The 13,221-nt window shown below is 43.6% G+C and overlaps 2 protein-coding genes across 2 annotated transcripts; both read left to right on the top strand.

Annotated features, from left to right (window-relative positions):
- Positions 1-834: 834 nt before the first annotated feature.
- Positions 835-5,107, top strand: otop1 (otopetrin 1). The gene is made up of 6 exons (XM_029502952.1): positions 835-1,207; positions 1,422-1,558; positions 1,907-1,965; positions 2,124-2,254; positions 3,308-4,206; positions 4,937-5,107. The coding sequence occupies exons 1-6, from the start codon at positions 835-837 to the stop codon at positions 5,105-5,107; spliced, it is 1,770 nt and encodes a 589-aa protein (XP_029358812.1).
- A 4,142-nt stretch (positions 5,108-9,249) lies between these two features.
- Positions 9,250-10,632, top strand: drd5a (dopamine receptor D5a). The gene has a single exon (XM_029502688.1). The coding sequence runs from the start codon at positions 9,250-9,252 to the stop codon at positions 10,630-10,632; it is 1,383 nt and encodes a 460-aa protein (XP_029358548.1).
- The last annotated feature ends 2,589 nt before the right edge of the window (positions 10,633-13,221 follow it).

Raw genomic sequence — 13,221 nt, 5'->3', positions numbered from 1 at the left:
ATAAAGTCAGGGCGCACCAATCACCTGTGACTTTCTGTTGTCAGGCTGATTGCCGGCATCCGTCTGTGGCTATTTAAATTCGACCGGAGGTTACAGGTCATATGCAGGGAAGCTCTGTGAGCTACTGCTATCAAAGTTCTCCCTTCTTGACATCCACTCACAAAAAGCCATTGTGGATTAGACCATTGAAATCTGATTCGTCTTTCTTTTTTTCCCCATCCTGAAAGCAAACAACCATATCCAGCCATAGGAGGTGGCACTTGGATCTGAGGCGCGTTCAGTCAGGATAGGCCACTTCCTCTCCGGCCTGTAAAAATCGCATTTTTTTTATTCTTTTTTTTTAAATGTCATCTTTATTTTCGTGTCATCTAGGTCGTAACATCCGATAGCCACCCTGAGAGGGTTTCGGCAGACTTGGAGCGATTTTCTGGCAGCTGCTGAACTGGAGAGGCGTGTTTTTCGTATTGTGGATAATTCCACGCTTAGTCCAGCGGTTTCTCTGAAACATATGGGGGTTTCAAGAGGACTGGGATCCGGGATAGCCAAAGGCTGAAAGGAGATCTCCTATCTTTGGTGCCTTGACGGGCCTCTTACACCACAAGATCCTTCCCTTTCAGGGGTCCAGGGTGACTGTGGCATCCATCAGGCCCATCGTCGGTGAGGGTGGACGCTGAGATTGTGCGTGGCCTCGGAGCCAAACCCTGGAGATTGGATGGGCCCGTTTGGCACGGTACCTTACGCACCTGACTTCCCTAAAGCGCACTTATAGCGCGCCGCTTCGCCTCTACTCCACTCTGCGTGTGTTATTGTTTGTCCCCATACATGTCTCCCACCATGGTGGAACACAACGGTCTGGATATTATGTGTCTGAACAAGTACTGCCCCAGCTCCTCGTCGTCGTCCAGTTCCGAGCACGACAAGAAGATTTTCCCCAAATTAAAGCTGAATTTGTCCGCGGACTACCCGCGGAAGAACGCGGAGATCCTGAGCGGCCAGTACGGCACCAACCTCCTGCTGATCGGGGCTGCCCTGATGCTGGCCATGGCACAGCACGACTCCCTGGTGGAAGAGGAGCACCTCCTGTCCTTCATCACCAGCCTCATGATCCTGCAGCTGATCTGGATGATGTGGTACATCCTGGTGCGGGACAGACAGAAGAACGCGCGCACGGAGAGAGACGTCCACGTTACCACATGCTGGATAAGAGGTGAGTTTGTAGGATTATGCGCAAGACTGCAGCAAATGCTTCATTTATTTTCTCCCTGTCAATGTAATAAGAGTTTATAGTCCCCACGTCATCCAAAGACCTCACTGAATCTGAGTGTTGAAAATTTGACCTTATTTTAAAGAATGTATTTTTGTTTTGTTTATTTTTGTCATTGCCATTGATAACTTGATCTCGGTGTGTGTTTTCTCGGTAGGTGGTTTGACTCTCCTTGCGCTCCTTTCACTCATTATGGACGCTTTCCGAATCGGGTATTATGTCGGCTATCAGTCTTGTGTGTCGGCTGTGCTCGGCGTATATCCTGTCATCCATGCAACTCACACCATCGCACAGGCAAGTTTACAACCCCACTTTAATTTCAATAAAGTGATAATCTTTCAGCAGTGTTAGACACTGTGCCTTTTTTCCCCCTTGTGCACAACTTAACCAGGTAGGCCTTTGAATAATGTGCTCTTTGTTGTTGAGAGTACAGAGTTTCTGCAACAATATAATCCAATCATTGTCCACGTTAGGGACGTGTAGCAAGGGAAATCCTTATGGTAAAGGGATTTGTAACTCCTAAGATGACCATTTCTGTCTGCTAAATGTGTTTTAGCAATCCATATTTTGGGTGACATTTTGTCTTGCCTTTATATCTTAAAGTCCTGTCTTATATATATGTATATATATTTTAAATTTCAGGTGCATTTTCTTTGGTTTCACATCAAGGATGTCATCAAGAGCCTTGAAACCTTTGAGAGGTATGTGTTATAAAGCAGGCAGACTGTCTGAAATGCACAATATGTAAAAAAAACAAAAAAACAAAAAACAAAAACACGTTATAACACTGGCATGTGCTGACAGATGCTGGATCATAAATCTTGTTTTTTTTTTTTATTATTATTGTTTCTCTTCTCAGGTTTGGTGTGATCCATGCAGTCTTTACCAACCTCCTCCTGTGGTGCAACGGTGTGATGTCAGAGGCCGAGCACTTCATGAACAATCATATGAGAAGACTCTCTGCCCTGGGCTACCAAAACCTCACCATAGGTAAGGGCCAAGGGGTCGATTGCTGGCTTGTACCTGGAGGAAAGGTACAACAGTCCACTTGAGATCTTAGTTCAAGGGATGAAAGAAAAAGGAAGTTGAGGAGGGTTAGTGAGGGGAAGGGAGGTTTGCCCGGCAGGCCCAGCGAATCTTGTTTGTGTCGAACATCTCTCTATTAGGTTTCATGACACACAGTGTTGCCAGAGCTTAAGCCCCCTCCCCAGCCTTTGCCCCACACTTCAGCCACCACCTACCTGCTTGGCAACCCCCCATTTGACCTCAGACGGCTTTGTCCCCAGGCTTCTTTCTCCCAAGGGTGCTGCAATTACAGTAACTGATACATCTAAGCTGAGGGTTGGGGGGTTCGGCTGCTCCTCCTCATATCCGGCTGACCGTGAGGCTGACTGCACCCAGACTGTTGTTCCCATTTAATTAAAGGGTGCAGGACCATAGTAGTGGCCCTTGGGGGGTGAGAGGGGGCACATGGCAGGGTTTTTTTTTTTTTTTTTTGAGTTAATCTCTAGAAGGCAACAGCATAACGCTCATATGTTGGGATGGGCTCTACTAGGATTGAATAAGTATAAAAGGTATATTGTCGTCGACGTCTGTGATACTCGGGTCTTCACCTAATGGGTGACATCCTGAGTTCAAATCATAAGAATATGGCAAGATTTAAATCCTCAAGGAAATAAGCTGCATGGTTTTTATTGCATATGTGAAATGATGACGGCATCATCGGTTTGCAACAACATTGCTGTTGTTACTGTGTAATTTTGGTGATTGCAGGCCTTTTTTTTTTTTTCCTTCTTCTTTTTTTCGCTAACGTACAAAGAACAATTCAGCATGTCCTGCTTAGAGGTAATAAATTACTAGAATCAACGTCCTACACCCTTTAAAAAAAAAGAACTATTACAATATATTATTGATAAAAAAGGGGAAATAATGTATTTTTAATATTGTTTCAGTATGTACAGAATTAATAAGGGAGAGTGTGTGACTTCTTTTGTTCTGTCTTTTAATTAGATGAATTTCCATTTGTTTTTATTTTTCTTTCAGTGCATTCAAAGCCTCTGTGCAACTGCACCACCAGCACTTGCTCCATGTTCACCAGCAGTCTCTACTACCTCTATCCCTTCAACATTGAGTACCACATCTTTGTTTCTGCCATGCTCTTCGTAATGTGGAAGAACATTGGACGGACCATTGACGTTTCTTCAAACCAAAAAAGGTTGGCTACCAAAACTCAGGGCCTGTCTGTAGGCCCTATTCTGGGTTTGTTTGCCCTGGCCAGCACAATTGGAATCCTGGTGGTCTACATCACCCATGTGGAGTCCCCTCAAACACGTCAGTCAGCCATTTCCATGTTCTACATTTATGGCATTGTCATGCTGGTGCTCATGTGCTTTGCTGGTGCCTCGGGTCTGCTCATATACAGAGCGGACCACATGCCACTGGACACCTCCAAAAACCCATCTAGACAGCTGGACATGGAGCTGCTGTTTGGATCCTCCACCGGCTCCTGGCTTATGTCCTGGTGCAGCATTGTGGCTGTGTTAAGCTCCAGCAGCAGCCCTCCTTACCTCTGGACAAACTTCATCTACTCTCTTCTTATTGTGCTGGAGAAGTACATGCAGAACCTTTTCATCATAGAATCTCTTTACCGGCAGCAGGAGGAAGGAATAAGGAAGGACCCAGAATTACCATCTGCTCCAGAAATCTTCTCAGTGACTTCCTCTTTAGCCCCACCATACAACGGCATCATTAACCGAGCCTATGACACTCCAGACAGGACCTGTGTGGAGAACGAACATGAGGAGGGCGGTCAGGTGTACAGATGTCCCAGGAAACCGTCGGAGGTGGCGCTGCCTCTGGGAACCAAAGTGGTGGAGCCTCCAAATATAAAAAGGCAAATTCTAAAGAACATTTCAGTCTTCCTCATAATGTGCAACATTTCGGTAAGTGTATCAATTGAATTAAACAGATAAATCTATGTGCATTTCAAATGTTTATGTGAATCAAAATCAGATCTTGTCCATCCTAATTACAATTCAGTGCTCTGATCAGTTTAGATCAGAAGAGGCAAATTGTTGTTTTAAAGCTGCTTTAATCAATATCTTATTATTATCATCAATGTATCAAGTAACCACATGAAGTGTTACAGGTGTCTCATTGCTACAGAGCCATGGATAATTATCACCTATTTTCTCAGTTCGCCTCAAGACTATTTTACAATTCAGTGCCTTTTAGGTCATTGGGTTGGTTTTATTATGACTGACAATACAATCCTGTTTTTGGTTCAGTTTCATTGATCAAGGCATGTTCCAGACATGGCTAAAAGCTGTTTTTCGTGAGTGCCAAATGAACTCAGCGAAGCTGACAAGCATTGCATTAGAGACAGTTAGAGTTAATTGCCATCTGGTGAGTGTACTGGATCATTTAGCAACCAAACAGCCTCAAAAATGAACGATGACCAAAAACAGGTGAGAGGAAACTAAACTAGAATTCACAGAGAGGCCAGAGATAAAACTTCAGAGGACTGCTAATGATGCTGGCAAGCTATTCATACATTTTATAAAAAAACAAAAAACTATTTTAAGAGGTGATGACATTCCAATCTAAACTTTATGGCAGCATACAAAAGAATAGATACAGGTTTAATCAGTGTCATGTGTATCTTTCTTTCAGCTATGGATCCTACCCGCTTTTGGCTGCCGACCACAGTATGACAACGGGTTAGAGCAGGACACATTTGGCTTCAGCATATGGACAGCAGTTCTCAATTTTGCCATTCCTCTGAACCTCTTCTACCGCATGCACTCAGTTGCCTCCCTCTTTGAGGTGTTTCGCCGGGTCTGACAGAATAGCAGATTACTGATAATACCAGGTAACATGCACAACACTTGTCACCGCTGGCTCCCCAAGGCAGTCTCATAGCGCAGGTCAAACGTTCAGGAGACAGTCTGGGTCACACTCTATCAGACTTGACAGCCGTGGAGACAAAAACATCATAAACCCTTCAGTGTGTGGATTACAGAAGAGACGAACCTATTAGCCTGCATTCCTTGAATAATCACCTTGTACAACACAAGGACCTTGATGAAAAAAAAAAAGAAACCTTTGGTTTCACGAGAGAAAGTACAGAAAAGGGCTTTCTGTGCTTTTCATTTTTTAGTCACATTTCAGTAGGATTTTGTCACTGGTACATTATGCACAATGTATTTAATAGGACACATACATTTTGCCCTGTTTCACTTTAGTAAAAGGTGGTAAATAGACAACCTATTTGATTTTTATATTTGAATATATAAGTCAAGCCACTAAAACACCTGTTACTCTCATTTAGCTTAAAGAGGTATTCGTAATGTATTTGATGGGGCCACAAATGCATCAGGGTACCCCCTGACCCATATTCATCTGCATTTGAGATGTGCATACTCTTTATGGATAAGGTTCTCATATACTTTACTTAGTAGTAAAAATTGTTTCATTTACGTTTTGCAACACTTGAGCAACAAAGAGAGACAATCTTAGTATAGCACTATATTTTGAATAATCTTTATGATTGAATGGTAGTTCTCAGAAGTCATTTAAGGTTCATCATTGTCCTCTTGCATCTTCAATCTCTGTTCTGTTGACCTGAATAGAGAGTTATGATGATACTGATAACAATATATTGAGAAATACAACTTCACATAGCATATTTACTGGTAACATTTTTGTTAATACTATATAATATCTAATATATAAGTGATAATATGTTGAATTGTGCATGTTAACACGAAGAGCGTCATCTCTATACCGAAAAAGCGTCGGTAGATACAGGGCAACACCAACATAGAACATGCTGGCATGATCACAACTGCGATCCAAAACCAGAGATCATATGTTTACATGTTTGTGACATGACTTGTGGCCTCTTTATGTAAAGTACAGTTATACTGTATAGATGTACTGTACAATTTTATGTCACATCACTGTGTAATTCCAGTCAGATGTCCGGTAAGTTCTCAACCTGGTGCTATCCACTGTATGTAATCTCACGATGTGCCAAGTTGTGGTTAAGTCCTTATTTTTTAGCTGCACAGTGTAATATTACTGTTTGTCATCTGTAAATACTGCCATGCTGATTTCAATCATTCAGAAACTGTGATTCAATTTTGCAAAATTCCAATGAAATGGTGCTCAATGACATGTACAATAGTGATGGATGTATATTGTTTTCCCAATGAAATAAAGAATAGTTTCCTTTTTCATATACAAGACCTGCCACATCACATCTCCCCGAATGTTGTTTCTTTAATGTTGACGTTTAACTTCCTTTTCACTAAACTTACACTTTTTTTCTTTTCTGTCAATGAAACTCTCAATCAGTCTCTGAAAACAGTTCATGCATCTCTTCACAGCACTGAATCACCTGTGCCAGAGCACCTAAACTGATCACGACCATGTTCACAAGTGCCGACACACGCAGAGTCAATCACATTGTCACCCAAAAATAAAAACCCTCTTGCTGGTGCTTTTAGACTTTCACACCAATTAATTGAATATTTGAATAAAAAAACACTGACTCTAGAAAATGTTTGCTGCAGAAATATTTTATGTATGGAAATGTTGAGGTACAATGTATGTGAGGCTGGACTGAGAATCCAACCCAATGGGATCACAGTGACATCCATCAAACATGAGAACAGCCATGCACTTGTCTAATGGCAAGTTCATGACTGAAAAACACATTCTGTATTGTTTTACATAAATGTTTGTAGCTCTTACAGTAGCCGTCCAATGACTCCGCTGCATTGTATGAATGAATGGTTATAATACAGCCAACTGAACCAAGTGTGCACTATACTGCACGCTCTTAATTGTTCCGAGTGTTCATTTTAAAGTATGATGGAAGACAAAGTCACATGTTAATGTGACGAAACATTGCGAAAAAACGGAGATATTCAGAGTAAACATTGCATTGGTGTTTACAGAATGCATGTCAACCCCTCATAGCAGATTACTGCGCTGTCAATTTTGAACATTGTATGGGAATGCAGAAGCTTATAGAAGGCATTCAGTATAATGAAAATGTTTCCAAAAAAAGGGAGCTACTTAAAAAAATATGTATTTGTAAAAGCTATATTTTAAAGCCAGCACAGTAAAACTGCTGTACCTTTTGAAGGCAAAAGGTCAGTCAGTCAAAAGTATAAACCGCTTGCCAGTCAAAGAAAAAGTGCATCAACACAAAGAAAAAAAAAGCCTTTAGTAGTTCAGTATTTGATGTGTGTTCGGAAGTAATGAACTGTTTCATGTATCTGAATGCAATGCAGGGAAGTTCAACCGAGAAGCACTGATATGGGTTCCAACTGTAGTAAACATTTGGTCCACATGATGGCGCCACGTGTCTGTTTTTCCTTTGTTCATTATTATTATTATTGTTATTATGTGTTTGATAGGACAATCCAACGTCTCCTGCACTATGGACAACTACATTTTTGGCAGTTGTGCCATTACATCCTCTTTATGAGGTTACTAATGACAAAAATATTGAATATGAAATGAGTTGTTAAATTGAAAGAAGCAGCAGTTTATATACCATAAGAATGTTCACTAATTCTCACAAAACACAATTGACTTAAACGTATAAAAACCTGGCTCTTGAATACATTTTAACTCTGACACTGTGGCCACTGTCAAACATAAGCACCACAGCACTTTAGTTCACGAGCTGTGGTAACATCTGTAGGAACATCTGTATGGAAAGGCGCAAACGCTGCGTCGGGCACAGGTGGCCTCCTGACACCACATCCCCGGATTATAGGTTAGTCTACTCTGGAGGATTTGGCATCGGGCATAGGGGAGATTATTTTTGACGTAGTGTCACAACGATTTGACAGGCACACGGACGTATCCAAAAATATTCGTGACGTTTCCAAGCCGGAAACGGCGCTGCCGCTGCTTGTTACACAGACCCCAGACGACGCAGAGCGCGCGCGCGCGCGAGGAGCTCCTGGCTCCAAATACCCGCTGATGGTGTGAATGTGACTCACCTGTTCAGACAAGTCTGACCTTACGTCGGCAGAGGACAGCGTTCAGAGATACCCTGAAAAAAAAAAAAAAAGTTTGGTGGAGTTGGCAGATTGCGGTGAAAGTTCTAAAATCATCAAATCAGTGCTCTGTCATGCTTCAAGGCAGTAACACAGTATGATTATGACGGATGGAGATGAATGGATCGATCGATAGATAGAAGATTTTTGACAGTGGGCTCCAGGCTCTCTGCTGTTTCAGCACCGTGGACAGCTCCAGACTACATGTGAGTTCAGGTCTCTACAGTTACTGAACACACATGTACATGGACTTACAGTACACCCCCTTTATGTATGTTACATTTATACACACACCGACAGGTTGGACACACTTTCCTATTCATTTGAAGGAGAACGTGTGTCCAAACATGAATCAAATCTACTTCACCTCTTAACTGTTTTTTATGTGGGCCACACGCAGTTTAATGGTGCACATCACATATTGTCCCTGCAGTAGTAAGGGACACAGTAATGAACACAGTTAAGACATTGTGAAGGGCTTCCTCACAACATTATATCTGTGCACTGTTGTGCGTTATCACAGCTCACGGAGGAGGCGTTAGGGAGTTTGCGCCCAGCCCTGGGTAGGTTAGTGTGCGTCAGGCTAGGGACTCCTTCCTCACCCCACAGCGCGCTCAGGATATCTTGGACTGATTCACAGATTCACAGACGCAGCCGGGTCAGACAGCCGGACCGGCCAGGCTGCAACATGCGCTCGCCACCGCCTGCTGCGTTTCAGCCCCTGAACGCACCTGGCTCATCCCTCGGCTCTGCTTTAACGCGCTCGCTTCTCTCCTCCCGCCTGCTTCGCGCTTCACGTCAGGCTGGCAGCCGAGAGGGTCAACGGGGACTATGCGGTGAGTGGCTGATGACTGCGCCAGTCCCAGCGCACGGAGCGATGGACTGCAGCTTCACTTGAAGAGACACATGGAGAATCCAGCCAAGTATCTCTCGTCGGTGCAGGGGATTGACTCAGTGCCGGCACCCCTCGGAGAGATCATGTGGAACAGCACCGAAACGGAGGCAACGAGCGAAGTGAGGAAGGACATGGTGGTGCGCACAGTGACTGGCTGCCTGCTGTCCCTGCTCATCCTGTGGACCCTCCTGGGGAACATCCTGGTTTGCTCCGCAGTGCTGCGCTTTCGGCACCTGCGGACCAAAGTCACCAACATTTTCATCGTCTCCCTGGCTCTGTCGGATTTATTCGTGGCCATCCTGGTGATGCCGTGGAAAGCCGTGGCCGAGGTGGCGGGCTACTGGCCATTTGGCACTTTCTGTAACGTCTGGGTGGCTTTTGACATTATGTGCTCCACCGCCTCCATCCTCAACCTCTGTATCATCAGCGTGGACAGGTACTGGGCCATCTCGAGCCCCTTCCGCTACGAGAGGAAAATGACCCAGCGGGTTGCCTTTGTTATGATAAGCATCACTTGGACCTTATCCGTGCTCATTTCATTCATACCGGTCCAGCTGAACTGGCACAAAGCCAGCGGAGATGACACGGCTGGGGCGCACAACTCTTCGGCGAGTCGGCAGATGGAGGAAAACTGCGACTCCAGCCTGAGTAGAGAGTACGCCATCTCCTCCTCTTTGATAAGTTTCTATATTCCCGTGGCGATTATGATTGTGACTTACACACGCATCTACCGGATTGCACAGATACAGATCAGAAGGATAGCCTCGCTGGAGAGAGCGGCGGAACACGCGCAAAGCTGCAGGACCAACAGAATAGAGTGCCAACACCACAGCACTTTGAAAACGTCAATCAAACGCGAGACCAAAGTGTTCAAAACTCTGTCGGTGATCATGGGTGTCTTTGTGTGTTGCTGGTTACCTTTCTTCGTCCTAAACTGCATGGTGCCGTTCTGCAACAGGCCCGCCGCAGACCGGGACGCGGGTCTGCCGTGCGTCAGCGAGACGACGTTCGATGTCTTTGTGTGGTTCGGCTGGGCCAACTCCTCCCTGAACCCCATCATCTACGCCTTCAACGCCGAGTTCAGGAAGGCCTTTGCCAGCTTGCTGGGCTGTCGCTATTTCTGCTCCAGCACACCCGTGGAAACTGTGAACATAAGCAACGAGCTGGTCTCATATAACCAGGATACCCTCATCCACAAGGAAATCGCCAACGCCTATGTCAACATGATCCCCAACGTGGTTGAATGTATTGAGCACGAGGAGACTTTTGACAGGATTTCACAGTTTTCCCACAACAATGAAAACGCCACCGACTCGGTTTGTGACTTGGATGACTGCAAAGCAGATATCAGCCTTGACAGGTTGTCACCATTCACACCTAATGGATTACACTAACTCATCTTTGTGTGCCCCCACTCCCGTGCGTAATTGGATGTATTCATAATAATGTCAACGGCCCCTCTCTCCTACTTGGAGCCCACAGAGCTGTAGAGCAGCACCCCATGAACCCTCAGAGGGATCGAGGGACTTTCAGCACAGGGGGGTCATGTCTCTGTAGCCACCAGCACACCCTGCCTCAGTTTTTTGTTTTGTTTTTTAATTTTTGTCATATATGAGATGTGATGTTGTCCTGGTCTGAAAAAAGTGATGTATAGATGTTTATTTAGATGACATGTGAAATCTGTGCTAATTTGTTCAAAGGTTCAGTGTTGTTGAAGACGTTGTTTACTGGAAGGCTTTACGCACACCCCCAGTGTTCCTCCATATAGGGGTGAGCTTGTTTGCAAAAACACACTGAGAATTCATCATGGAAATATTTTTGCTGCTTAATAACCTCATGTGTATCTAGTGCCCGCCTTTCCACTGATTCTGAACCCTGAGGGCAGCCTTACGGACAGTGCAATCAAGATAGTTCTACTTAAATGCAGTCATTTCAGCGCCTTATAGCCTGTTAGAAGAAGAAGGTGAGACATGGAAGGAATGTGATGTGTCGAGCTTGAGTTACATGATGCCAAATGCAGTAAAGTGTTTACCCACTGTACCCAACCCAGTGAATCCTCCAGCACAACTGCTCTGCACCACATGGACTATTGAGCAGTTTGACTCAGTCTCAGCTGGCCGGGGGCTTTGATGGGGGGAAAAAGCGGAGTGCAAAGTGTAAAAGCCCCAAAATCTAACGCTATAAATAAATTAAACTGAGCTTCTTTATGGTGACAATGCTCATCCAAATCAAAGTGCAGTCAGTAGATATACAAAAAAATCTGTTTCTCTTTTCTGTGATGTTTTGTTTTGTTTTGTTGTTTTTTTTAGAAAGAAAGAAAATTGACTGTACTAAATGACCAAAGATACAAAGAGCAAATCAGTAAGTGACACAATGAGGCGACAGTGTTTTGTCAACCAAGAGAATAGTTGCCACAGAAAGCCTCCACTCATGTGAGGCCACCGGGCCAAACACAACTGGATGTCATACTCTCTCCCACACCTCTCTTATCTTTGTACTGTACAGATGACCTGATCTGAATGTAAACTACTGTCCTAAACAGTGAAGTGTGTCATCATTTGTCTAATAAAATGCTGTCATGCTAAGTGGAACTGAGTGCTCTGGTTTCTTCCTGAAGCGGACATTATGGGTCTCAAACATACACAAACCTTGCAGGTTTGGAAGGATTTTACTCATACTCAGCAGTGAGTTTGCTCTCATGCACGTCCGGCTCTGGCCTACTCAAAATAAAGATTTTATTTATTTATATTTTGTCAATTTGTCTTCATAGGACAGCATGATAGCACAAAGTGATGAGATGTATTGGAAAGGAGACTCACACGGCGGACTGAGTCATTGCGTGGTGTGCATTTTATAAGCTTCAGAAGTCTGACCTGCATTCCACAGGTTCAGACAGCCAGTATATTTACTCTTGCAGACGAAGAGAGGATTGCTATACTTGCATGTTAAGTAATAAAAAGCAGCAATAGCGGAAGAAGCAGCTTTGTCCTTCATGGCTGTCTATTCTTGGCCACTCAGCCTTCTCATTATTATCTCTTTTTCTGAACCAGCATGCTTACAACGGTACTTAAAGGTAACACAGTGTCTCGGTAACAACACTCTGCTGTACTGTCAACAGCTTCTGTCGTTTCAGCTTTTCCGCCAACAAAAAGCAAAACCCAACTTCCTCCTGTGCTGTCTTGGCGCTAGTGAGTTAACTATTAAAATATACAGTTCTCATGTGTGAATAAATGAATAAATAAGTAAATATATCTTTCCTGATATATTCTAACCATAGGCTCCATCCCTACCATTCAACTAAAGTAACATTATTCCTTAATGCTGGCCACCCCGTCCTCAGCGTTTTCTTTTTCTTTTTTTTTTTTTAAGAAATCATCTCACCAAGATGAGGGAAACCAAGTGTTGAATAAGCAAGTATGAGAAGGAAGTAGGATGAATAATTAACTTTGTGCCTTCGAGGGAAAAAAAGCAAGCAAAGTAAATGCATATTGGAGCAGTATAGACTAAAGAAAAATAAAGTCTGTCTCTGCGTATGCGTAACAAAAGGAAGCCATTCTGTGAATGATGTAAAAGTGCAGAAAATAAGATAAGAATCTTCAACAATGTATCAATGTATGAATTTGCAAAAATGAAGGCAGAGTTCTTCTCAAGCTGACCCATCAAGTGTTTTATGTTCTGTCCACACAGACAGTGCTGGAGGAAGGACACTATGGTGGAAGTACGTATACAGAGATGTAAAAATACTGTAGAAAATTACTATAGTGAGTACTATAAAATTGTTCTTAAACAAGCAAAGTCAAAGTGCCAGTCAATGTAGAAGCAGCAGCTGATTGCTGCATTGTAGGATCTCACTGTGGAGCTAATGACTTAGTGTGTCTGTGCTCAATCGTCTTAAGTCATCAAATGCCTTTATATTAAATCTTCCTCCAACTATTGCTGTCAAATAAACCGAAATAAGCACAACATTAGCCTTTGAAATATGG

This window comes from Echeneis naucrates, chromosome 5, assembly GCF_900963305.1.
Source record: "Echeneis naucrates chromosome 5, fEcheNa1.1, whole genome shotgun sequence".
Classification (NCBI taxonomy): Eukaryota; Metazoa; Chordata; class Actinopteri; order Carangiformes; family Echeneidae; genus Echeneis; species Echeneis naucrates.
The sequence above is the reverse complement of the archived record's forward strand: the minus strand, read 5'-3'. Positions and strand labels throughout refer to the sequence as shown.